General features: G+C 47.1%; 1 protein-coding gene across 2 annotated transcripts in view; it reads right to left on the bottom strand.

Moving 5' to 3' along the window:
• Positions 1-25779, bottom strand: part of LOC147903096 (adenylate kinase family protein) — a 263128-nt gene extending 237349 nt beyond the window's left edge. For both annotated transcript variants that reach the window (XM_087374183.1, XM_087374182.1), the window contains exons 1-5: positions 25534-25779; positions 25332-25433; positions 25127-25255; positions 24892-25026; positions 22867-23013 (exon numbers count right to left, since the gene is read on the bottom strand). In XM_087374183.1, the coding sequence (XP_087230309.1) occupies positions 22867-23013; positions 24892-25026; positions 25127-25255; positions 25332-25433; positions 25534-25740 (720 nt within the window). In that variant the 5' untranslated portion in view covers positions 25741-25779. The remainder of the gene's footprint in view (positions 1-22866; positions 23014-24891; positions 25027-25126; positions 25256-25331; positions 25434-25533) is intronic.
• Between the last annotated feature and the right edge of the window lie 931 nt (positions 25780-26710).

Genomic DNA, 26710 nt, shown 5'->3' with positions numbered 1-26710 from the left:
CACATGCGTCCCTCTGCATCCGAGACCTCTGGATGCCAAATAATTGGCTGACGCTCAAACTCCTCCCTCCATGATGGGCTGGCCCAAATAAGTCCATTGGCGAGTCGCTGCCAGACTCTAAAGAGGCTCCTCATCAAGGGGGGAGCTTTTCCCTATGAGGGGGGCTCTGAAAAGATCTATCTGTGTGATTAGTGCCACTGCCCACCGGTACGGGGAGTGTTACCAAGAAGCCCGTGCTAAAGGAGGAGCTTCTAGGGTTCCGTGCCTGGGATGAGACCATGTACCACCAACTTGTCCAAGAGGGCTCTCCTCTACATCTCCGGATCAATGATGCCCAGTCCTCCCTGTGACTGAGGCTGAATCACCATCTGCCATGCGACTCTAGATCTAGTGTTCTGTGTGCCATCCGAACCTGCCCAGAAGAAATTCCGCACCAAGCGTCTCAGCTGCCCCATGCATTCCCAATGAAAGCACCAACAAGAGCTATGTACCAGGCCATAGCAAGGAGGACCTGGTTGACCACTAATGCTCTGCCTGTGAGAGAGAGAGTTTGGCTGAGCTCCAGTACAAGAGCTTTCGCCGCACAGTCTCAAGCACCGAGGCGATCTCCTGCTCTGCTGAAATATCAATCCCAACTTGGCAGCAAGGGTATCTCGCAGTCTGCCCACGCGGAAACCACCGAAAACCAAAATCTGAACCCCAATACCGAAAGCCAAAAGCTGAACCCCAATACTGAACCTCCTGGGCCTCCTCTGCACCCGTGTAGAAGCCAATCGATTTGGTCCACTTGATTCAGGCCCCCGAAGCCTCACAGTAGATGGCTAGAGCTCCCCTAACCGCCTCTAGGCTCGCTGTGGTGCCCTCAACAAACAAGGTTGTGTCGTCAGCGAACTTTGAGTCTAGCAGCTCCTCCTCCTATCTGATGGGAAGCCGCATCCCCACGTGAGCCTAGATGACCGGGAGCGAAGGAAGTAGCCCAAAGCCTCCGCTACAAAGAGGAAGAGAAAGGGGGCGGAGGACAGCCCTAGCGAACCGAGCGCGAAAGAGAAAAGGTCTCCCCTATGTGTCTGCCAATGATCACCTGACTGGACCTTCTCGCATATAGAGCCGACACTCCTCTAATCCATCTGTCCATGAAGCTTGGCCTTCGCATCGTGCTATCTAGAAAGGACCACTTCACCCTACCATAGGCCTTCTCGAAGTGTAAGAGAAGAATTGTAAGAGACTATGACTCCTCCTTGGCCCCATCCACCGCCTCCCAAAAAAGTGAAAATGTTGTCCAGGATACTCCTTTCCTGCACAAAACCTATTTGTGTTGTGGATGATGTCCGGAAGGTGTGGCCGCAACCCCAAGCTCAAGACAACTTGATGGATCCCGTGCAACCCTTGGTAAAGATTCTTGCCAAGGTGAACATGAACGTGCCTAAGTCCAAGGCAGCTTACAAAGGATGCTGATGACCATAGCTGTACACTAGAAAGGATAAAGGTGTGAACCTACATGGGTCTTGTTTCCCACCACATTGGATCAAGCTTGCATAGGAGCCTAATTGTAGACCAATAAGTTTGCTAGGTTAGGTGGACTTAAGGACGCATTCCTGCAAACCACACATGCAAGAAATTTCTATAATTTACTGTACACGACCTCAACTCTTGAAAAAGCTGCTGATGACTAGGATGGTTCCAAATCTTACCGCTTATGTCAACATATTAGTTGCCACACTCCAAAACAACCTTGGGAAAGTTTTTTTTTAAGGCAAAAAAGATATTTGTATTATATTCTGATTAAAGGATTTTTACATTAAGCTCCTACTACATTCATTCTCAACCTGACGGAATATTCAAGTCACCAAAGCAAAAGACTATAGATATATTCTTTCCATGACAGAGGGGTAGCATGTGATAACACTGACAGTAAGTGTAAGACCATTCATCTGAGACTAAAAAGAAAACTTTTGTCACAACAAAAAACCCAAGCTATAGCAGACTGATTCAGATGCAATGTACAGAGTATCTTTGTACTGGCAGTCTCTGGCATGCTAGTTTTGATAGGCAGCGACATGTTCATCAACTTCTCTAAAGAGCAGGTCATGGTTCTTGTTGTACAGCTTGACAGATTGAGATAAATTTAGCTTTTCCTATTAGCCAATTTAAGAAAACAGTCAGCATTAGTATCCTCATTGATAAACTGATAAGCATTCCTGGCAAGCCAAATGAACCATAATGCATGAGCTCTGAAAAAAGTCCAGGGTCAGCTTGAGATAAATTTAGCTTTTCCTATGAGCCAATTCACAAAAACAGCTTCAGCATTAGTATCCTCATTGATAAACTGATAAGCATTCTGGGAAAGCCAAATGAACCAGAGCTCTGAAAAAGTCGAGGTTCACCTAACAAAATAGACTTCCAGGTTCACCTAACGGCATTTGAGTCACCTTTCAACTCTCCTAGCATGGGAAAGCCAAATGAATCAGAGCTCTGAAAAAGTCCAGGTTCACCTAATGGCATTTGAGTCACCTTTCATTCTCCTAGCATTGAGGCATGCAAGAAAGAGGTGAAAGATATCCTTTCTGTGACCAAGGGATCTTCTACATTGACCATCTCAGTTTCGAATTCCAAGTCCTCTGTCATTTTTCCACACTGGTTTGCACAAGATGAGCCACATAGTGTTGACCTTTTCTCACGGATTTCCTCAGTCCAAATTCTGTTAAATCTGATTTCCAACTTCCCACCTACCTTGGAAAGTTTGGACCGAAGGCTGGGTGATGCACTCTACTATTGAGCACGTATGAGACACTGACCTCGTGGGTTGAGCCTTCTTAGGGGGCTTGGACTTGGGTGGACCGCAGGAAACTAGGCAAAAGAACTATGAAGAATCGTAGATGTGGGGCTTGTCATTGACAAGAGGCTAGTATGAGACCCTCACCAGCTCCGTAGGCATAGGAGGAGTACGGAGAGGGAGGCCCCCGGGTAGACCCCACACACCTAAGGCCGAGGTTTTCTTCGATCTCCCGGAGGACCCTCTTCCGCCTACCTCCACATCCTCTTCCGCCCCTTCCCCCCCCCTCCAATTTGAAAGCGACTGTAGGCACACTGACACCCAGAACTGGAAGATTCGGAATATGTTGTTTGATGCATATGTGGTTCAAACAGTGTTACATGAAGTAGAAACATTTTCTTGGGTTCATGGAGGATTGGCTCTATGGAGGTGTCCTAATAAATTATCTTCAATGGGACCCCAGGAGTGGGAATGCATGGATGTACAAGACCATAAGAAGAGCTTCCCTTCTTTCAATACATGGTCAATAATGCCACGAAGTGAGCCTTAGAGGCTTGAAGCCCACCAAAGCTCCTCATCAGATTTCTATTGATTTGCAAAAATCCTTTTGGAAGAGGCTCTGGAAATCCCTCAGGGAATCGGAAAATCACAATTTTCTTTTGGCTTTCTATTTATCGAGGAAATACAATGATCGAGCATAGGTTTTTGTTTGGGGTAGACTCTACTTTCATTCGTCGCCTATCTATTGTGGTGCCTATTCAACATTGCCTATGGGACTATAGACATGTGACGATCATTTGGAAGGAGATTTCTAGCTTATTCACCCTCCTTTCTTCATGACCTAGGGCTTAATAGCTTAGCTTTCTCTTTCAAAGACTTGGGTGTTTTATAAGAGACATAACTCTCCTTAGGCAATTTGATTCGATGACATTTGGTTGAGTCATGCACTTTGGATGACATTCCTGTCTCTCCTTACAGACTTGCACATGCCTCTCTAGATATGTCATGGGAGATTCTGGTGAGCATATCAACATGGGACATTTGAAGTTTTAGATGCACAAAAGCCTTAGATGGGGTTCCCAAGTCCCCCTACACATTGGCCAGTATTTGAATAGACATAGTACACACCTTGGTGGCCATTCAGGAGAGCATGTAGAGGCCTGCTCGGGAAATTCTCTACCAAGAGGATTGTATTGCTTAGGGAGTGGAGTAGCTCCCCATTCTTTTTAGAATGCTCTGTAGTGTTGACATGGCACTTTCAGCCTCAACCTTAGATTTTTTTAATCCTACTAGGGTGTTGGCTTTCTCCTTCCTAGCATGTACTTCTTCCTTAAGCTTTGCTCTTGGAGTTTCTTCATACTTAATGGAAGTATTTTCTTTGTATGGCGGGGCAGCATCTCTCTCTCCACATGGAATGAGATTGAAAAAATGCAGAAAGCTTTCCTACAAAGACATCTAGGAGTCAAGGCAACTACCCCTTATTCAGTCCTCTTATTGGAAATGGGCAGGCGGCCAATTGAATTCCATGCACTGATTAGAGTGATGCAGTACCTAGTGGAAGTAAAACAAATGCCAAAAGAAAGATTGCCACATAGAGCATGGACTGCTAGTATGAAACTTCAGAAGAATCATAAAAGCAAGATCATCTGCACAGGATGGGGGACAGATATAAGGAAATGGTTCAGCAGATGGAAAGTGGAATCATACCTGACTATGCCCCCTGAAAAGGTCAAGATGCAAGAATTCCAGTTGTCCCTACTATGCACTCTACAAACCCAATGGTTGACAACAGAAAAGAGGACCAAGCTAGAATACTATCAAGATCAAATAAATCCTTTATGCTGGTCATCTTTCATGACACCAGATGCCCCTGCTCAGCCATACATCAGTACTCCCATACCTCTTCTCTATCGCAGGAATATTGCCAAATTCCGCACACGGTCACATACCTTGGCAATAGAGACAGGAGCTTGGCTAAATCTACCGCGACATGTCAGAGTTTGCAGATTCTGTGATTTACAGACAGTAGAGACAGAGGCACATATAGCCCTACACTGCCCTTGATATGCACACATCATAGACAACTATCAGCAGATACTAGCAGACACCACTCAGAACTCGTCAGTTCTCTCCACTGCCTCTCGTGCAGTGCTGGGATCTTTTGTCACTCGTCTTTCTTTGTACCGTCAAGAACTTGAAAATTCTTGACCCCTCCACAGTGGAGGAGATTTTTGTATTGAGGATTAGGTCCCATAAGTCATTTTTTGGCCCCCCGAGGACGATAATAAAATTCTACTTCTACTTCTACTTCTCTCTTCTTCTCCGCCACTGGCTCACCCTTCTCCTCTCCCTTGACCCCCCACGGTGCAAGATCTACGAGACAGCCCTAGAGGCTGCTACTCTTGAGAAACGTTAGGAGATGGCCATTCAAGTTGAGAATGCTCGATTGGCGCAAGGTCTTTAGAGGAATTGTGCAAGACATGAATGTGTTGAGCAGCCTCTGCTCTCAAGAGACAACTGGAAGAACAAATTCTACTCAAGAAAAGGGAGCCACATGACTCAACAAGGGATGCATTCGATTCAGTTTAAGTCTACTTCAATTCATCCAAAGCACCATGGCCACAATGGTAGTGTTACTATGTCAAGGGGATGCACAATATCTTCTATCATCTTCACAACCTAGGTAGTTGCTTGTGACAGATGACCACTTAGTAAGTGCTTTCTATCGCACTTTCTCTTTGCCACCTTTGATTTCCTTTCCCACAACTACAAATGCCTAGTACTTAACTTCTGGACCGCCTCAAACCCTTGCTCCATTCCAAATTTTGACGCAACTCCATAAGTTGTCTCAAAAATCATTATTCATTCATGTCCAAACCATGCCGTTCCAAGTCTGTGCTACTACACCTAAGTACCTGATACATCAGCAGCCCTGGTGAAGACATTCCATACTGAGCTCTAGGTGTGGAGAACATGAAGTTGAGGAAATCCTCTCATGGGGGGCTGGTTTAGCACCTTATAAATTTGCATAATTGGCCAGTGGACGTGGCAGCTAGTTTTTTTTTTTTTCAAAAAGAGACTGCAAGCACCTAATAGGTGCACCTCCATACAACCACAACCTCCAAGATCCCAAGGCCAAAAGCAGAGGGTCGGGGTCTAAGTACCACTCCAAGCCCGCTCCATGGTCCACAAAACCAGCAATCCTGACAGGCTGAAAGGCAACCTCTAGAAGAATATCATCTGTGGATCTAGAGAGTATACCTCCATCCCCAACATCAAAGACCAGTGCATCTTCTCCGAGACCTCGAAGAGCAATCACCTGTAGAGGAGCTGTTGTCCTCGAAAAAGCTCCCATCCAAGTGGTGGAAGTAATAGGCAACTCAATTGCCCATTCCACCGGGATGGCTGCATCTATCTGTTGAACCCTGCGTGCTACCCCTCTAAGGTGACTCACGGACTGCAGTCTCTGATCCTCAGCAGGTAGCCTGATAAATGCCTTCCAAGTACCTACTGTGTAGGCAGGGCCTCTCTCCCATCTAGACCACTGCATGTAATGGGAAGTGCCCAGTGGTTTGCCATGCTCATCAAGTATACTATCATTCCAAATGACCGGCTGCCTATCAATCTCTTCTAAGGTAGAGGGCAGAACCCTTCGAAGAGTGTTCCTGAAGCTCCCCCAAGCTTTCAGGATGGCAGACATGAGAGGAGAGGCAGGAGATCTGAGAGGGGCTGAAGTAAAGATCCACCTTGGGCTGTCCACCCAATCATCTCCCAAGGTTGGTGTGCAAGCCTGAATCCTTCCAAGGTTCCTGCCCAGGCATGAGTCCCCTCACCACCACCTTACAAAGCAATGCCCTGCACTGCAAGTCCGGGTCAATGATGTTAAGGCCCCCTTCAGATGTAGGGAGGATAATGGTCTCCCAGGCCACCCTCGCTGCAACATCTGCTGTGCCATCAAGTCCACTCCATAAAAAATTCATGACTGGTCTAATGAGCTGAGTGATGCAATCCCTAGACCGGCACCAGCAAGAACACACAAACCAGGTGGTGGCCAAAAGAACCTGGTTCAGTACCACAACTCTAGAGGCAAGGTCGAGTTGGGTTGAGCTCCAAAAAAGTAGCTTTTTCCTTCTACTTTCTAATACTGGGGCAAACTGCTGTGCTATAGGGATGCTCAACCCTACCTGGCATCCCAGATATCTGACAGGAACACCCCTCTGAATCCAGGAAAAGCCAAGGTCAACTCCCCAGTCTGAAGTTTCCTCATCACTGATCCAAAAGCCGAAGGATTTATGCCAGTTAATGTGTAGCCCTGCAGCTGAGCAAAAAATATTCAAGGCTGTCCAGAAGGAATCAAATGACTGCGAAGAGGCCTTAATAAAAATAGCAGTGTCATCAGCCAACTCACAGTCAAGAAGCTCCTGCTCCTGTCTCAAGGGCAATCTCAACCCAAAAAGCTCTGTAATGAAGGTGGGAAAAAGAAGGATTTTAAGGGGGAAATAGATGGGAGAATAGTAGGGGAAATGTGGGAACTGTGGGGGACTATATAAGTCAACCCAAAAGGATTGTAAGGGACTTTTTGATGTGACATCTAATCCTATCTACTCTCCCTTCCTCCTTCCTGCCTACGCTCCCTCTTTCCTACTCCCTCTCAATCTCTCCCTCTCTTCCTACCTCGTTCTCTCTCTCCTACCCTTCCTCTCCCTCTTCCCCCCTCTCTCTCCTCTCCCACTTCTGCTCCTCTATTCCCCTTTCTCCAAATCTGTCCCTACCCCCTTCTCTACATTGGTATCAGAGCATCGACTCTGGCACCTTTGCTTCCCCTTTCACCTTTCACTTCAGCTCCTACGCGAACCGCAGAGCGGTGAATCTGGCCAGAGAGAACAACTATGGTCTAGCGAAGTACAGATGCAGGAGTCAAGAGTTCAGGCTTGACTAAGGTTGCCTGCGTCAGAGGCTTCAATTTGGAAAGACAGCACTCCACAGCAGCCCACGAGCAAAGAGCAAATCCACGAGCAAACAACTAACAAGAGCCCTCCGACCAGAAGCAAACAGCAACTTGCCTGATGACCACGAGCAAACAGCAGATCCACGATTCTACCACAACTAATCCGGAGCTCCACACCTCTGACATCGACGGCAGTCTTGCCCTCGAGCTGCCCGTTGCCACGCCCTTGAGCTGCCCGTCCCATCAGACCAGGCGACCAAACCTTGCTCTGCTGTGCGCCATCAACATGATCTCCGAGCTACCAGTAGCTTCTGACCATTTCGGGGCCGCTCTCCTCTGTTGGGCTCTGCTTGGATTGCTTTATGCGTGGACCGCTGTGGCTGTGACCTCCGAGCTACCCATCCATCTTCTTCACCACGCCCTTGCTGTGCTGCCATGTCACCCGTCCCCCGTTGTGCTGTGCCGTCGTCCACCGTCGCTACCCATCGCTACCCGTCACTGCCATACTGTCGCTTCTTGCAGTTATCAGGTTAGTGTGACTCGGGTTAGTCAGATTAGTTGGTCAGGGTTAGTTAGCTAGGTTAGTTTGGGTTGGTAGGTTTGTTTGGGTTCAGTTAGTGGGTTAGGTTAACCTAACTAGGGTTTAGTTAGTAGGTTAGATTGGGTTAGACTAAGTCCTTGTACTAACTGTCATAGGGGTCTTAGGTTAGTGCTGTCCTAACAGTCTTAGGCGACAAAGGGACCCCCCTTGGGAAGGGGGCGGGAGGTGAAAAAGGGCAAAAACTCAGATTCCAGCCTCTTCATCGAGCTTTCTTCGAACCTCTTCAACGACTGCATTTGAGCCTCTTTACTGACACCTCTCGAGCCTCTACATCGAGCCTTCGACACTGGGCACATTTTCCTCGTGTCACTCATGGCACCCAAACGTGCACCCCGGTCGGATGAGTCATCTCAGCACGGTGACGATGTTGCTCAGCAGGAGCAGATGCCGGTCCCAGAGGGTGCATCTCCTTCACACGCAGTTTCTGCTATGCCTACCGACACACAGTTTCTAGATGCATTGGCCTCGATGCTTCAGGGGGATTTTCAGCAGATGGGTCAGCAGTTGGGGCAATAGCTCACCACTGCTATGGCTATGCACGATACAGCTATCACCCAGATGGGTAAGAACCTTGGGAAACAGATCACTACCGCCATCAGTATGCACGATAAGGGTAAGCAGCCCGCACCAGGGTGATTTTCCTGACCCACACAGGGGATTTATGGCTGATGGCCGTCGCACTTATGATGTTGGTTCTATGCATGCACCCCAGCATGGGGATTATGTTGATTTTGGTGATGCCTTGCCCGTGCCGCCGAGCACTTCTCTTATTGATTCCACTGGGCCTCCATTTGGCTCGCAGATTTCATTGGCTAAGCCGTCCATTTTGGGCCGGCCCATTGGCACATTTTTGCCAACGGCGAGCATGCCTGGATTGGGTGTTGGGTTTCAGGGCAGTTGGGAGAGGGGCCAGTCCTCTTCTCAACCTTTTTCTATGCCACCCACCCACCGAGATGTTTATGGCAGGCAGACTCAGCAGGGATTGCATGCTTCAATGACACCTGTTAATACATTCAGTCAGACTCAGCCTGCGTATCAGGGAGGTAATGCTTTCAGTCAGACGCACTTTATGCATCAGGGGAGTGGTTCTCCTAACCAACATGATGCTGGAAGTGGGCAGCATGCAAACATGGATGATATGCTTTCAGATGCCTTACGTTCATATAGGGCTTTGCCTGAGGATGTTCGTAATGAGATGTCCTTTTCACAGTATGTGAGCTTCAAGCGTGAGTATGCTGGTAGTCACTATAGGAATAACGCAGCCAAAGATGTGAAAGATAAAATCTCTGTGCATAAGTTTAAGGGTGACACTCGCACTCCCAATGAGTTGGAGGAGTGGCTCACGAAGCTTGAAGATTATTTCCACTTCTACCCTAAGAATGATGAGGAGAGGATCGTTTTTGCTGGCATGCATTTACAGGATTATGCACATACATGGTGGCGTTACATGCGAGAGTCACCTCAGAAGCCTACCACCTGGAAACAGTTCAAGGAGCTTATGGTCACGACCTTCGTCTCGGCCCTAATCCTTGAACAGTACCTTGCTGAATTCTATGCACTGTCACAAACAGGTACGGTCCAGGAGTACTTGCAGCGTTTTTGGAGACTTTCTTTGTTTGTACAGGATATTTCTGAGAAAGGGAAGTTGCTGCGTTTTATACAAGGCTTAGATCCCTCTCTAGCTGCTGATGTGAGAGCTCACAATCCTCTAACCATTGAGCGAGCAGCCCAGCTTTCTGAGGTGTTTGAGCCAAAATATGCTGGCAAGTACAAGCATGTGTCACATAGCTTCTATGGTACTGCTTATGATGCTGACAGGAAGACAAACTCTGCTGATTGGATTGATAAGAAACCAGCAGCTGCTTCCTTCCCACGATATCCAACGGTTTCTGGAAGTAAGATGCCATATGCAAAGCCATACAGGCCCATGGATGCAAAGACAGGTGTCAAACCCAGCGCTGGTTTTGGCAAATCAGAAGTTAAACAACATTCCAGAGCCATAATGGACAGTAGGAAGAAGGCAAATTTATGCTTTAGGTGTGGAGAGAAATGGACACCTGAGCACCGAGATGTGTGCAAAATGAAGAATGTCAGCTCAGCCAAACTCAGCATGATAATTGAATTATCTGATGATGATGAAGTGGCTGATGTAGCAGACCCCCATGATGTCTCTCATGAGGAATTGACAGGAGTTCATGATGTACATGAGTCTCCTGACACAGATGCCACAAAGGGGACTGTTTTTCCTTTTGATCCGGGTGGGGCTATTGAGCAAACCACTCATGTGATGCATGAGATTGATATTCAGCCTACATGTAGCAGGAAAAGCCGTAAGCCAACACTCTCTGTGTTGGAGCATCAACCTACAATGCCTTTTCCTGTCAGAGGTGATGCTAATGGTAATGTTCCTGTGGATGATGAACAGATTTATTGGGATGCCCAGCCTACACTGTATACCATCTCACTACATGCCTTGATGGGTGCCAAAAGTGCTGACACAATCAGGTTGAAGGGAATGATTAATGGCAGATCTGTCCATGGACCCAGCTAAGGTGAAATGCATTAAGGAGTGGCCGCAGCCACAAAATACCACGCAGCTCAGAGGTTTCTTGGGTCTTGCTTCTTTTTACAGGAGATTCATTAGGCACTTCGCCAAAAGGGCTGCCCCTCTCACTGATTTGCTGAAAAAGGATGCCTTCCAATGGTCAGAAGCAGCACAACTCAGCTTTGATAACCTCAAGAATGCCCTTAGCAATGCACCTGTATTGGTGTGCCCTGATTTCTCACGGTCTTTCATTATTGAGATGGATACCAGTGGCAAAGGTTTAGGGGCTGTCCTAAAACAAGAGCATGGTGTGATTGCTTTTGAGAGCAGGAAGTTTAATGCCAGAGAAATGAATTATCATGTTTATGATCAAGAGATGCTGGCAATCTTGCATGCTTTTGCAAAATGGCACCACTACCTGTATGGTAGCAAGATTAAGGTCAAAACGGATCACAAGACACTCAAGTACTTCTTAACGCAGCCTAATTTATCCATGAAGCAGAAGAGATGGCTGGCTGCAGTTCAGTCCTATGATTTTGACATTGAATATAGAAAGGGGAAAGAGAATGTGGTTGCTGATGCCTTGTCCAGGATGTGGTCATGCAAACTGTCTGCCATTTCCACGCTTCATCAGGAGTGGATACTTGGGATTCAGGAGGAATACATGCAAAATTCTGATGCAGCTCCTATTTTTGTGGAGTTACAGAGTCCGTCCAGCCAAGGACGTGTTCGATTTCAGCTCCGCAACGGACTCTTATGGTGCAGGGACAGAATTTATCTTGTGCCAGACTCCAAGTACAGGTTGATGGTATTACAGGAAATGCACTCATCCCCTATGTCAGGGCATACGGGTATCACAAAAACATATGAAAAAGTCAAGGAGAGCTTTATTTGGGATGGTTTGTGGCGAGATGTGGTTAAGTTTATCAGTGAATGTTTGCCCTGCCAACAAAATAAAGTGGACAGCCGGTTACCCGCAGGCCTTCTACAACCGCTACCCATTCCTGAAGGCAAATGGACTCACATTGCCATGGACTTCATTACAGGCTTGCCTTCTACAGATAAGGGTTGGGATAGCATATTTGTGGTGGTTGACAGGATGACTAAGCAGGCCCATTTCATACCGACTAAAACTCGGTACTCCGCTTCACAGGTTGCCTGGCAATTCATTGAGTATGTGTTCAAGCACCATGGTTTTCCTCAGGAGATTGTCAGTGACAGGGATGCTAAATTTATGGGTCAGTTTTGGCAGGAGTTATTCACTGCAGTTGGTACTTCCCTTGCGCCTAGTACTGCTTATCATCCACAGACGGATGGTCAATCAGAGAGGGTGAACAAGTGGGTGGAGGAGTATCTAAGGCATTACTGTCATGACACGCAGAAGTCTTGGGACAAATGGTTAGCATTGGCTGAATTTTGCTACAACAGCACCAAACACCTCTCTATTGGCATGAGTCCATTCGAGGCTATGTATGGATGCAAAGTGGGAATGCCTTCCAGGGTTGCAGACTTGGCTGTGAAAAATCAGCAAGCAAGGAATGATTTGGAGAGTATGAATGCCCTTCTGCAGTTGGCTAAGAGGAATATGCACGATGCCCAAGCCAAGCAGAAGAAGTATGCGGATGAACAAAGGAGGTACTTATCTTTTGAAGAAGGGGATTATGTGCATTTACGTCTCCATAAGAATCGATATTCCTCGCTGAAAGGTAATACCAACACAAAGCTTGCCCACAGGTATTATGGCCCCTACAAAATCATCCGCAAAGTTGGGCAGGTAGCATATCAATTGGAACTACCCAGTACCTCTAAGATCCATAATGTTTTCCATGTATCCTTGCTGAAACCACATGTCGGACAGCATGTCCAGGTTCTTCCTGAGCTGCCTCCTATGGATGAAGAGGGCCACATAATCTATGTGCCGGAGCATATCAAGGGCTTCAGAGATCATGTACTCACGAATAAAGCCTACACAGAATACCTCATCAAATGGAAAGGTTTAACGGAAGATGAGAAGAATTCTTGGCAACCTGAGAGCATTGTGCAGGACTACCCCTATCTCCTACAAAGCTGATCAGTTTCTGTTGTATCCTTCTCATCCAGGGCACCCTCTTGGAAATTTTGAGGGCAAAATTCTTTGGGAAGGGATGGCTGTAATGAAGGTGGGAAAAAGAAGGATTTTAAGGGGGAAATAGATGGGAGAATAGTAGGGGAAATGTGGGAACTGTGGGGGACTATATAAGTCAACCCAAAAGGATTGTAAGGGACTTTTTGATGTGACATCTAATCCTATCTACTCTCCCTTCCTCCTTCCTGCCTACGCTCCCTCTTTCCTACTCCCTCTCAATCTCTCCCTCTCTTCCTACCTCATTCTCTCTCTCCTACCCTTCCTCTCCCTCTTCCCCCCTCTCTCCTCTCCCACTTCTGCTCCTCTATTCCCCTTTCTCCAAATCTGTCCCTACCCCCTTCTCTACAAGCTCAGCCTCAGATCTAAGGAAGATACTCATAGCTTCTGCCACAAAAAGAAAAAGGAAGGGGGCTAAAGGGCATCCCTGACAAACTGATCTAGAAATCTGAAATCTCTCACCCCTTACCCCTCCAATCAAAACCTGGCTGTGAGCTGATCTATAAAGGGAGGCCACCCCTCTAATCCAAGCATCTGAGAAACCAAAACGTAGAAGAGTGCCCTCAAGAAAGCCCCAATCTACTCTGTCATAGGCTTTCTCAAAGTCCAGGAGTAGAACTGCCAGCCTCTGCCCGCTCTGCATAGCCCACTTAGTGGCTTCCCAAAAGGAAAAGATATTGTCAAATATGCTCCTGCCATGCACAAAGCCTGTCTGAGTATCATGGATGAGATATAGAAGAAGGGGCTGCAATCGGATGCTGATCGCCTTGGCAAGGATTTTGTATAAAGTGCCCAACAGAGTGATGGGTCTCCAATGGGATACAAAATTCCTGTTGCCACCTTTCGGGATAAGGTGTATGAGTCCCTCTGTCACTGAGTCAGGCATCTCACCCGAGTCCCAAATGCCCTGCAGGGCTGAAGTAACAGGATCACCTATCATATCCCAAAAGGCTATAAAGAAAGAAGGAGTAATACCATCGGAACCAGGGCATTTTCCCTTATGAAGGGCGGAGAGGGCAGACTTGAATTCTGTGTTGGTAAAGCGTGGATCAAGTAAGCATATCATCTCTGGTGAGACCAACACAGGTAAACTCTGCCAAACTTCCTCTCTAGCGACATCTCTGGCCTGTGTGTCAGTATCTGCGGAAAGGAGGGAGGCATAGAAAGCTGTCGCTAAGTGCAAGACAGTATTCGGATGAGACTGCAAAACGCCATCAGAGTCAATAAGCTGCCTGACACTCTCTCTACTATGTCTGGAACCAAGTGTAGAGAAAAAGTGTTTATTGACTCTCCCTCCCCTCTGTATCCAAAATGACTCCCGTGCATGGAAGGCATACTCTGCTCTCTGATCAAGCAAAGTCTGCAAATGAGCCCTTGCCGCAGCAAGGTGCTCATGTATCCAAGCATCTGATGGTATTCTCTGCTCCTCCCTCTGCAAGACTGCCAACTACTGGCGGATACCAACCTCCTGCCTGAGTACCTCACCTCACCGAGCACTAGCAACGGAGTGATAAAAGTCGCTGATACTGGCAACTGCTGTGGCCACATGTGAAGGACCGGCCACCCCCCCTGCATGTGAGAAACCCAGATCTCCAAGACTGCCTCTATGAGAGTCTCATCCGTGTATAAGGCATCGGGGATCCTGATATTGTGAGAACGTCCTCTCAGATGGGCCTCTGAGATGGACACAACTACTGGAAAATGGTCGGAAGTGGAAACACCAAGTGCAATGCAAACTGTTCCCCCCTCTATTAAGAGCCCAGTCATCCACATAGAATCTGTTAATCCGAGCATGGATAGGCATATGCACCCTATGGTTCGACCATGAAAACAAAAGTGACTGAGACTGAATATGAAATGCATCATCTGACCAAACATCTCTGCCACTGAACCTGAATAAGAAGGCATCCCAAGCTGCTCTCTCGAGGGAATGAATACCACCTTCTCTACCCCCTTGCTTCTCAGAAGGTGCCTCAACCATGTTGAAGTCACCTCCAATAATCCATGAATCTGCAAGGTCAGCCCACGACAGCAACTCTTTCCAGAACAGAACACGGTCCCCTCTGTTGTTCGGAGCATAGAGGTTGACGAAGCCAACCTTACGTCCGTCAATCAGAAGTAAATCCATTGGGCCCTGGAGGGGGTTATGGTGCCATGTCCAATGATCAGAGGGAGAAAAGAATATGAAACTGATATGCATGTACCTCCTCTGGTTCCCAAGGCAGGAAACCAAAAAGTCCGGCTTGAAAGCAGCTTACCTGACTTGGAGCAATCTCTGACATCCAATTTGTGTTCCTGAAGAAAAAGGATGTCTAGGGAACCACCTGAAACACCTGGATGGAGTGCTCTAACATCGCATCAAAATTCTCTGGAGTCCATTTCTCCCTCCCTGTGGAGGCAAGATGGAGGATCCGAACTGGGTGGGTGCGGGAATCCACCGGGTTGATATCCCTTTTCAGAGCTACAAGATCAGAATGGTCAGCTCCAAGGACATAGGGTGCATGTCCGGGATCTCCAAGTAGTTTGAGGGTCCCAGCTACCGAAACTGCCTCGGCAAAGGCCGGCCCGCTTGCATGAGTAGGTCTAAGGGCTCAGACTCGGAACCCCTCTCCTTGGCCGTATGAGAAGAAGCTGTATCCTGTGAGCCCAAAGCACTGCCCTGCCACCATGCCAGGGAGAGGTCGGTGTAGAAGGTTTTGCCTTCCCCTTACTCACAGAAAAGGAGTCCACCGTCGGGCCTGATGGGATGCCTGAGGAAGAGATCTCGGGCAAGGCTGTTGCTGTCTGTGGGAAGGGAGATGGGGCTAGCGGGGGGGCGAGTAATGAGGGTAACCACGCTTAGGAGGGATTGGCGGAGAAGGGTGAGGTGGGAAGGCACAGAAGGGGGTGGCGGAGAGGGGGCATGTGGATCCAGGGGAGAAGGGGAAGGCGGCTAGGTGGGGTCAGCCACTCTGGCTTCCTCACGAGGAGGCAGCCAGGACAGATGTGCTTTCTCATCTGAGAGGGGCAAGCACCAGGATGACAGAGATCGAGTTAGTGATACCGGCCTCTTGGTGGGAGGGCCTGCATTCTCCCTCGACTCCACATTGCTTGGATGGGCAGTTCTTGAGGATAGGGGTACCCCTTCGGGTCCGCTTCTACAGGGACAATCTCCTCTCTTTCCGCCATTGTTTCTGTAGGATGGGACCACGTGGCCAATTACAGATGGAGTCAGAGAGCGATGGTGGGAGTGCGGGTGACTTGTGCTTGGAGTGGCAGTGGATCAAAGGGGGGTTTCCATTTTCCGAGCGAAAACCCCCGAGCGACGAGTGGACAAAAGGTGGGAGGGTCATAATATATAGGCTCATGTCATTTTTGGAGAGCATAAAATTCCAAATTATTTCAAGGAATATGTACCTACATATGAAATATTGATGAACAGAGATAGATATAAATATACCTTTATATAATATACATATATAATGTCCAAATGATGACTTATTTTGACATTCAAATATCCTTTCTTTTCCTTTCACCATTGGTTGGATCATGAAATTTTGAGCAAATATCCTCTTTACAGCTCCTCAGGATGAGCTAAGAAAAATATATAACGTCTTTTTAATAGCCCCTAGGAATAAGGTTTGAAGAGCTTGCCCCAACACTATTCCGCCAGCAGAATACCCTTGGAGAGCCTACAAAGAATGGGTCATAACTTTTGCTCCTTAGCTCAGATTAAGGAGCTGTAAAAAGGAAAAATATTCAAAATTTCATTATCTATGCAATAGTAGGCTTAAAATTGTATTTTTTAAAAGGATAGAAGAGATAAATTGGAAATTTCAAGATGTATATGAGAGTTACAACTTTTCCTAATTCATATTATGGTAGGAAGGAGTTCAGTAGGGACCACATTTCCTGAAAAGTACTTAGGTTTGGAGAATTCGGAATATTTTAAAAAACCTCCCTTGCCTTCCCATATTTGATAATGGACTAGAGATTAATTTATGATCGATAATAATGGCTTCAGTTATGAGATTTTCAATATCCTTTTCCTACTCATCCAAGGAATATGGTATACATTGTTACATGAGAGCTTCTCAATACTTCAAATATGGGATTGCTAAAGCTAAGGGAAACCCTTTTAAATCGATTGAATTACCATAATCCTCAAAGAGAGTATGGTAGGGAGGGATTTATAGGAGTTTCTAAAGTGTTCACTATTTGTTCATATATAGATGATGTTGTCTAAAATGAGGGTTATAATGATAAATAAGTAAGTATATGGTTCCATAAACGAGAATTATGAAAGAATTGTATATTCCTTTGAGAAATATACTAGCATGGTTGGAGTTAAACATTATCGCTCAGACTTTTCTACTCGTAGGTTTTTGCTCGGAAAATGTGCACATCCGGATCAAAGTAGTAGGCCAACTAGGCAAGTCTCTGCACATTGACCTGGACACAGTTCTCTCGGGACTGGAGGGAGCAGTGTGGTGCCTTCAGCTTTGCGGGGGCCGGCCTCTTCATTACAGTGGGACCTAAGGGAGTGGTTCAGGCCAGTGTGGGTAGGAGAGTCAAACAGTGTTGAGGAAGTGAATTTCGTCTCTTACGCGACACGCATCGGTCAATAGATCCACCAGTTAGAGGCCGCAGCTTGGACCTTGTCGAGGGAGAGACACTGGGTAGAGCAAGATCTTCCCAAGGAGGTCATCTCACGATTTTGGCCTCGTCTCTAGACCAGCTTGAGACCACAGAAGATCTACTTTTTTTGGTTGATGGCTCATGGAGGATTTCTGATCGCCCTTGGCTAGAGTAGATGTGAGTCGAAGGCAAATGCCTTTATTGTGCAGAGGGCATGCATTGCCTGTGGGGTTGTGTAGCTGTGTAGAGGATCTGGCTTGTGTCCTTTCGGATAGTGGCCAATACACAGTGGAGGCTCAGGGACTTCACTTGGGGGATGTAACATGGCTCACAGAGGGCGGGCACGCTTTCCATCGACCCAGTGTCGCTAGCTTATAGGATCCATGGCCAACAAGTCTCCCGGAAAGAGGCCTATGATGCAGTACCGCCTTCTTGCTCACGCCCCTCTTTCTCACTAGAGAACAGTGGCTGGGAGACGGTGGCCAGCATTACCTCCTGGAACATTTGGGTTGCTCGTTCAGGTGATGGGGGGACAAACGACGACTCCAGTGGCCTGGCTGGACATCATCTTCACGCTACGTGCTACCTGGGAGCGCGGCACTTCAGGATCGAGAAGTCGCAGATGTAGAAGGTCGCTGTGGTGGTGGTATTTGTTGTCTCTACAGCTCCCTCTCCAGTCTTCGAGGGGGGGGCCAAGGGCAAACGTGCTCTGGGGGTCTCCGGTGCCCACTCCTAGTGCTGTTGTGGATCCAGTGACGGGCGAGACGTCTCTCCTCTAGATAGGCCTGAAGAATGTCGCGAAGTCTAGGCTCTCTCTGGGCTCATGGTACGTACGCCTATCTGTGGGCCACCAACCTAATCTCTTTGTGTTTGCACCGCTGCCTCTTTGTGTTTGCACCGCTACCTGTGCCTTCCTTTTGCGGTTGGCCCGTTGCCGTTGATTCTTTCTGGCCCATTTGCTTCGCTTCTTTTTCCCTACCTTGGTCTGAGGGCTCCACCCAAGGGGTCTGGGACTCCACCTGCTGTCTCTGAAACTGTTGCTGTGCCTGCCTGAATGGACTCCGAGTACCACCCTCTCTCGAGTCGCTATGCTGCTCCCACGACTCCTGTGATGAGGGATTCGCCTTGCTCAGACCTCTCGGACAATCTCTAGCTCGACTCCTGTGATGAGGGATTCGCCTTGCTCGGACCTCTCGGACAATCTCTAGCTAAGTGTGCACCTTAAACACTGTCCTGGCAGACCGTAGATCTCCACATGCTAGCGAAAGCGTACCTCCCTCGAAGGTCTCCAGTAGGATTACCTCTCGAAGTGTGTCCGAGCTCTCTACCACAAGCCTCGGTTGAGGGACTCCGTCATCACTCACCACTGCCATCTCTGACTCTAAGGGGTACTCTGAAACTATGCCAAAGGCCTTCCCTATGGAAAGGAGGATGGATCTCTCGGGAGCCTCAGGAAGCGTAGCGTCATAGGAAAATGGGGGACATGGTGAGTCGAGTCCATGTCCTCCACTATGAATCCATGATACCGAGGGGTGAGATACACCAAGTGAGGGACCAGGAGAATAGAGCTTCTCTCCGTAAGAGCCAGAGCGTTATCCGAGAAGCCAAGCTGGAGGAGGAAAACTTGGCATCCATAAATAGTGACCTCCTAAATGTGGTCACCATCTAGTGCCAAGCTAGCTTGGATCCAGTCCTTGATCTGTCTCCTTGAAGGAGTGAGGCCAACTATCCTGCCTACCACTTCCCAATCCTGAAGAAGATTCACTACCTGTTGTACCTGTTGCTTATATGACAATGAAAGAAGCACTTCGACAACTGTGGGGATCAAGGGTGCTGCTATAGAGACCCTCTGGCTAGACCAAAGGCCGCCACCAAAGAACCGTATCACTGGGATAAGCAATAAACTGCACCTCCCGCTGAAAGGTGGGAACAAGGAAGAAGATGGTGAAGAAAGGAGGAAGGAAGCACCCGTGAGGAAAGGGAGAAGGAGAGAAAATGCCTGTGAGGAAAAGGCCCGCCAAGAGCGCCACCATCATGTCACCTCTCAGGAAGGGCCTCTAACTGAACCTTTGAATAGGAGAAGCTTGGAGGTGGTTCAGTTAGAGGAAGGTTGAGAGGGAGCCCATTCAAGGTGCTTGTACAAACAAGCTCAAGCTCACAAACAAGGATGAGAATGTGGAATACAGAGAAGTTGTTGATCCACGTGGGGCTTGGTCTTCAATAAACTGAGCTTGATGTGACTGACATTGATTTTGGAAAGGATTTGGCCAGCTGGTCACTTCTTCACCAGTCCCGACGCAAGAGGCTCAAGTAGGATAAATGACAAGAATGAGAAGCACTTAATACATCAGGGAAGCTGAGGGCTGGTTGAGCGAGTGATGGCGAACTTGGCACTGGAGCAGCTATGTTGGAGCGGGACACAACGAACGGCTGGCCGCAAGATGGCGCAGGAGTGGCCATCTTGGAGCAGGTCCCGTCGAGCACCTGCAGCGAGTACAAGGAGCTGACGAGTAAAGGCCACAGCCCACAGCCCGTGAGCTGTGGCGCAATGGAGCTGGCACGTAAAGGCCACAGCCCGTGAGCTGTGACGCAATGGAACTGGCACGTAAAGGCCACAGCCCGTGAGCTGCGGCACGAAATGGCGCACGCCGAGCAGCAGCACAAGGGGCTGCTCACTCAGCACGCTTCCGTGCGTGACAAAGGCGCGGTGCGCGAGTCTCCTTCCCGCTCATGAAGGTAAGGGCAGACCGAGGAGGCTAGACGGGGCGGAAGGAGGGGGGGGGGGGGGGGGGGGTGCGGGGGGGGACGGGTGCAATTCGCAGGGAGGCAGCTCCACACTCTATAGTGGTTGCTTCTAATTCACAACTCTCGGTCCCATTGTTCTTCCATTGTTATTCACACCCCTCTACAAATATCTTTTCAGGAGTCTTTGATTCAAGATTGCTTCCTTAGACGCTTGCATGAGGGTGGATATGCTTGATCTCGAAAGGGGAGTACCGCATAGATACTTGTCAGGGTCGTCAAAATACTCTACCGAACACTGCCTACAACATCTCAATTAAGGTCTTGGGCTTGCGTCTTTGCCCTACCCTCCCTGAAATCATCCACGACACTCAACTTGGCTATTGAGAGGAGCATTCTAGACAATGTATTCACTCTCTGGGAGACTGGGAGGCTTAGCCTCTCTATCCTTCCTTTTGGATTTTGAGGAGGTCTATGACAGGGTAGATTGTACCATCTTGGAGAGTACTATGGTTTTTCAAAACCAGGAGTTCAAGGGACTGTATGAGGCAGCTTCAGCCAGAGCTTTATTGGAAGTCACATGGGGTTGGCATTTTCGCTCTCACACTTAGTACATCAAGGCTTCCCACTCGCTCCCTTCCTCTTTCTTTTTGTGGCTAAGGCAATGGGGTATTTCCTTCGCTCACAATTGGCTGGCCTAGTAGGGATGCATCTCTCAACCTGACAAGAGCTATTGGATTCTGAGTATGCACATCTTACAACCATGGATATGGGGGGATCAGTCAAGAGCCTTGAGATGTTACCACATTCACCTGAGGTGTACTATCTGGCATCAAAAGCCAAGGTCGACTAGAATAAATTAGTGGGATTTCTCACACGGACAAAGGAGATCTAAGATTGGGGAGTTGCTTTAAGCTTCCGATACATTCCCCGAGGGTAGATGGATACTTGGGATGTCAGGTCGGGTTTGACATCGAAGTCGAGTGACAAATTTCTCTTATGGTTTACAGCGTCCGCCGCCGTAAGCTTGTATATTGGAGCTCAGCCAAACTGCCTTGAGCATGAAGAGCTTCAATAATCAATCAAGTCCTTCGAGCTACAGCTTGGTACAACACATCTTCGTAGCGCTTTCATCGTGGATGCATGACGCAGCTTGGGCACTTGTTGCAAATTTCTTGTGGGCAGGCTTGCATGGCACATGGAACACTCGGACCATCAGCTGCATGGCAGACAATAAGTTTGCTCCAAGCAATGAGTGGCCTTGGTATTATAGACATAAGACCCCTCTTAGGCAAGCTCATTGTTCGAGGTCTTGTCCTATGGTCCAAGACTCAAAAACTCCTGGTACAATATAGGGGCTTCTAGAAAACACAGCTTGCAGATGGGATTAGCGATAGCAGTTTCACTATTGATCTTCACATAGGCCCCTCTTACATGGAAGGGACTGCCACTGTTGACGAGCTTGATGAGAGTGTGGGGCAAGAAGCCTTGTTCGGGCCAATCCTCACTACAGACACAAGATAGAGCGGAAGTCCTTGATCTAGCATCTAGAGGTCCCCGATATGGAGGATCATATGCTAGGGCAGCGCATGCACATCAGTCAGGCACAATGATAGTGGACCTACTAGATCCATAGGGAGATTGAGGTGGCTCCCCCAATAGTTAAAGGAGTACGAATGAGCATTGGCACACTTGAGAAGGTATACCAGTAGGAGGGTAGAGATTGATGTGGCCATCCCCAAGGTATGGTGGGGCTTAGAAGGGTCTCGGATGCGACATATATCCCCCCCGCCCTCCTGGTATGGGCAATTCTCTAGGACTCGGGTCACACTCAGAGTCCTCTTCATGGATTATGACATTGATCTTTAGTATGGGCCTCGTAGGTTCACTTAATTTGGATTCTGAGAGCTTATGGATAGAGATCTAGGGGAAGACAACACGCTTTTCCCATTGAGATGATCTCTCCAGCCTACAGCCAGACGGACGCCTAGACATCCAGGACTCGATCCCGCCATCCCGGCAGTGCCCCAAACCTTTGCCATAGGCTAGCATCTAGGAGATGGTCGCCAACAACATTCGAAAAGCACACTGCAGCCTAGTAATTGGCAGGGGAGGGGGGACAACATCGTAAGAGACAGGCTGCATAACAGCCAGCACTTTCTTTCTGTCAGTACCCCACGAATAGTCAATCTATATTGGTTTTTGGGCTCTTTTCTTTGGGGACATGTATTTTGACCTTCAATTCTCTGTGTAGGTGCAAGGCATTGAGTATTATTAACACCTTTGGCTTTGGCAATAAGAATCACACACGAAAATGTTTTCAGTTTCTGGATTGTGTGCATATCTGTAAAGCCTCCTTATGAAGCATGTGTACTCAGCTGACAGCAACCCATTCATTCACAGTTAACAGAAGGCCTCAAATCATAAAGCTTAAAGATCCATCCCATGGTGTCATTGGAAATTGATTCGCAACTTAACAACAAAAGGCACTATTTAAGACTTGGATGCAGCTTATTACCTTTGGTTCTGTATCATCAAACCGTTGAGTAAGCCTAGCTACAACTTCAGCATTTTCTGGGACGGCGAACTTGAGATGATAAATCTTCCCTGACACTGGATCAAGCCTCCTTCCTACAACCCTTTCAAGAAGTATTTCCTCAGGTACCTGCAAAGGAAGATGAAGTACACTTGTTTATAGACTTTCCATTAGAATTTAGAGCATAAAACAAGCATGCGATGCCAACAAGCGTGAGATGAGAATTGATCCAGCTATGAGGAGCGGACTTTGTCTGAACCCGCCAAAATATGTATACATATCACACAAGGAAAATGCTTGTGATGTGGAGCAAAATGATTAACAAAGAAGGCAAATGACCAGGGAAAACAAAGAGCTTTAACAGTTGTCATAATGTTACTGTAGAAACCACCCAAAATTCGACATAGCAATTTCAACTAAATAAAATCATTGCAGCGGTAAGGACTGACAACTGAGCAGCACCTCTTCGTGAGAGAGAGTATTTTCTGCCATCCAGCACCCCAAAGAAAATAACTAAACTGCCATAATCCTACTTTAGGACAAACCGAATCTTTAGAAATGTGATTAAAATAAAGCACCAGCTAGAAAGGACGTCAATGATCATGACACAAAAGTTACTAGTCTCATCCAGCACCCCACCAAGAAATAACTAAACTGCCACAATCTCAATTTAAGACAAATGGAAGCTTAAAGGTGTGATGAAAATAAACCACCAGCTACAAAGGACCAGAATGATCATGACACAGAAATTACTGCAAGAGAGCTCACCTCCCAGCCAAAGTGATGATCCTACAGACTTGTAGACACCTTAGTCACACCCCTTGATCTTGGATCCACACCGCACCTCTGATTTGGCAACTTGCCACATGGGTGCCACACTTGTGCCAAGGGTTGGTCTTGTGGGCATCCGGTCCTCTTACATCTCACACCAAATAACTCACAAAGCAATCTTTGACCATTAGGTTAAACCCACATAACTCAAGCAAATCATGCAAGTTCTTACCTTATACAATCTTGCATTTATGTCGAACAAGATTCATTGTCAACCGACCCATCCGAGGTCATATTATATTCAAACTTGAATGTAATATTCCTTCCCTCTAATGGAATCGTTCTATCCAAGGTCATTTTACATTCAAACTTCTTCCTTCTCTCTAATGGAAGCATCATCCTCAATGATGAAATCAGGGTTTGCTCTCTGTATCTAGTAAATGCATTCCCATGTAACCTTGATAGAGAACCTCAATGATGAAATGAGGCTTGCTCTCTGTATCTAGTGAATGGATTCCCATGTAACCTCTGATACAGGAAGTCCATGTTATGTAACCAACACAGTGGGTGCATTTCTCTCCCGTCCATAATTTTAGTATAAATTTTTTGAAGTGCCCAATGGCTGAATCCTGTTGAGTGGTAACTGATCAGCTCCAGGACTACCTTCCTTCATGTTAGCATCACACTCCATGACAACCATTTTGGTCATGCGACTGTCTTTGTTCTTTGAACAATCCTTCCACCTCTGTGGTTGGAGGCATCCAACGCTCCAGGTTTGTGTTACGGAATTCTTGTAATATAGGGCATAATGCCCTAGAGTTAACAGAGTCCTTTGACCCAAATGTTCGAATCGACCTCTGCCAAGATCCAAGGCTTTCTCAAAATGCCTTGTGTTGACTTCACACTTTGGAATGCAATGCATAATCTTATGTCCCAGCTACCGTGAATACTCATACTATCGCCTGTTTGGCAGTGAACGAGCAAAATGAAGTTTCAAAGATGTTCGAATGGGATCGGATGACTACAAAAATTTGAAAATGCTGAACATTTTTTGAACTTATAAGGAATACATTTTCACTAATGTACACAAGCCAGTGCTTATCAGTGTGTAGCAAGCAAAATGCAGAAATCAAAGGTAGACTTCCTTGGCAGACAATCTATTTAGATATTTTCTTTCACATGAAACTCTTGCCAATTTGCCTAATCTTCAGCATTGCAAGACAAATAATGTAGTACGTCGAGCACGATAACCACGTCCGGTCTGATCCCCAAGGCTTCCAAAGCTTCCGCCTGCGCTAAAGTTCTGGGAAATCCATCCAACAGCCATCCTTTCCCTTGCACATCAGATCGAGCCAGCTTTTCCTTGACCATCTGCAATCAATTTTCCGACAGCAAGATATATTTCACGCTGAAAGTGCTCCAATTGGCTAAAAGCATGTGAAATGGAAAGCCATTTGGAAAATACATTTACCGTTATTACAATTTCATCGGGTACCAATCGACCCTGGGTCATGTAATGCATTGCTTTGATCCCATTTTCAGTCCCCGCAGCTACCTCACCTCTTAAGAGGTCTCCGGTTGAAATATGGGTCAGGCCATACTGCAAACATTTACAGCATGTTTCAAATTACGCAGCAAACGTGATTAAACAGGAAAGAGAATTGGTAAGGTCACACCTTTTCTACAATAAGCTCGCATTGGGTTCCTTTTCCGGATGCCGGTGCTCCTGATATCATCACTCTCAAGGACCCTTCTTCTGTTCCACCTTCTGCCGAAACCTGGGGTCAAAATCATCCACGTCGTTTTTTTAACAAGAGAGAGCGACAGCGTACTTCGCCTTTTTTCCACGTGCTACTTATGACGGAGAAGAGCACATACGGTAGCGATTCGGGAGGCTCTCCGAGCGCCAGTTATTTTGTGTGATCGAAATACCGCGGGACTTCCGGCGATAGAGGTCAATGCAAGGGATCTAATTTCTTTACGTCGTGATTGTAAGGAGCAAGAAGCCACAGTTGTGCATAGAGGAGAGATGGACGACGAAGAGTGGCGGGGGAATGATGATGAGTAGCGATGCGAGGCGGCCATAGCTGCTGCTACCGACTGCTCCTCGCTTCTCGGCCCACAATCAAGGATAGATTGCCATTTTGCCACTTGGCAATGCTCTATTTTTGCCACGTGGAAAATACTTGCTATGCGAGCTATCGGCCTGCCCCCAATGGGTAGGCCTTAAGGGGTAATGACGTGGAAAAGGGTTCTCATGGGAAATACAAATTTCCCAGTAAAAACTTCGATTCTATGTCACTTTCAGCCCTTAAATGCTTAGAAACTCTTTTTCCAACAAAATCATTGAGCTCAAGTCCTCCTTGGTTTTGTGGGACCACTTGCCACCTCATAGAATTTCCCATTTCCCACAAAAGCACCTCAATGTCATAAGGCCTTTAGTAATCGTTTGCCTTTGAAAGAGAAAAATCAAGTTACTTATTTTTTTGTTCATGTTTTGGCCTTTCGTAAGCTAGGCTATATTGACTATTCTTAAGAGGCTATATTGACTATTCCTCTCTTAAGAAGCTAAAATTCTATGATTTCTAGCTTTTTTGTGATTCATTGAGGCACCACTTTTTCCCCCCCCTTTCTCTCTTGTTTCTATTTTGGTGCCCCTTTTTCTTGGCCACTTAATGTAGTTCCAACTTTTTATCGTTCTTTTCCTCTTTCCAATTATTGCGAATCCCTTCACAGCCAGCCACTTGAACATGGTTCAATTTGTTTATGGCATGCATTGATTGAAGCAGCATGTGAGTATTCTATTTCTATCCCATGAAATTCTCCATCTTTTTCTCCCCCCCCCTTCTCTCTCTCTCTCTCTCTCTCTCTCTCTCTCTCTCTCTCTCTCTCTCTCTTCTTCTTCTTCTTCATCCCTTTAAATCCTCAACTTTTTTCTCCCCCCTTTTCCTCTCCTCTCTCTCTCTTTCCTTCTTCTTCCTCTTCTCTTTCTCTCTCTCAGCTTGCAATTCACCCTCTTTTTCGTGCACCATCTTGAGCACGCCACATGAATGAA

Source organism: Dipteris shenzhenensis, chromosome 4, assembly GCF_047967505.1.
Source record: "Dipteris shenzhenensis isolate YYH24624 ecotype China chromosome 4, Dip_SZ_1.0, whole genome shotgun sequence".
NCBI lineage: Eukaryota > Viridiplantae > Streptophyta > Polypodiopsida > Gleicheniales > Dipteridaceae > Dipteris > Dipteris shenzhenensis.
The sequence above is the reverse complement of the archived record's forward strand: the minus strand, read 5'-3'. Positions and strand labels throughout refer to the sequence as shown.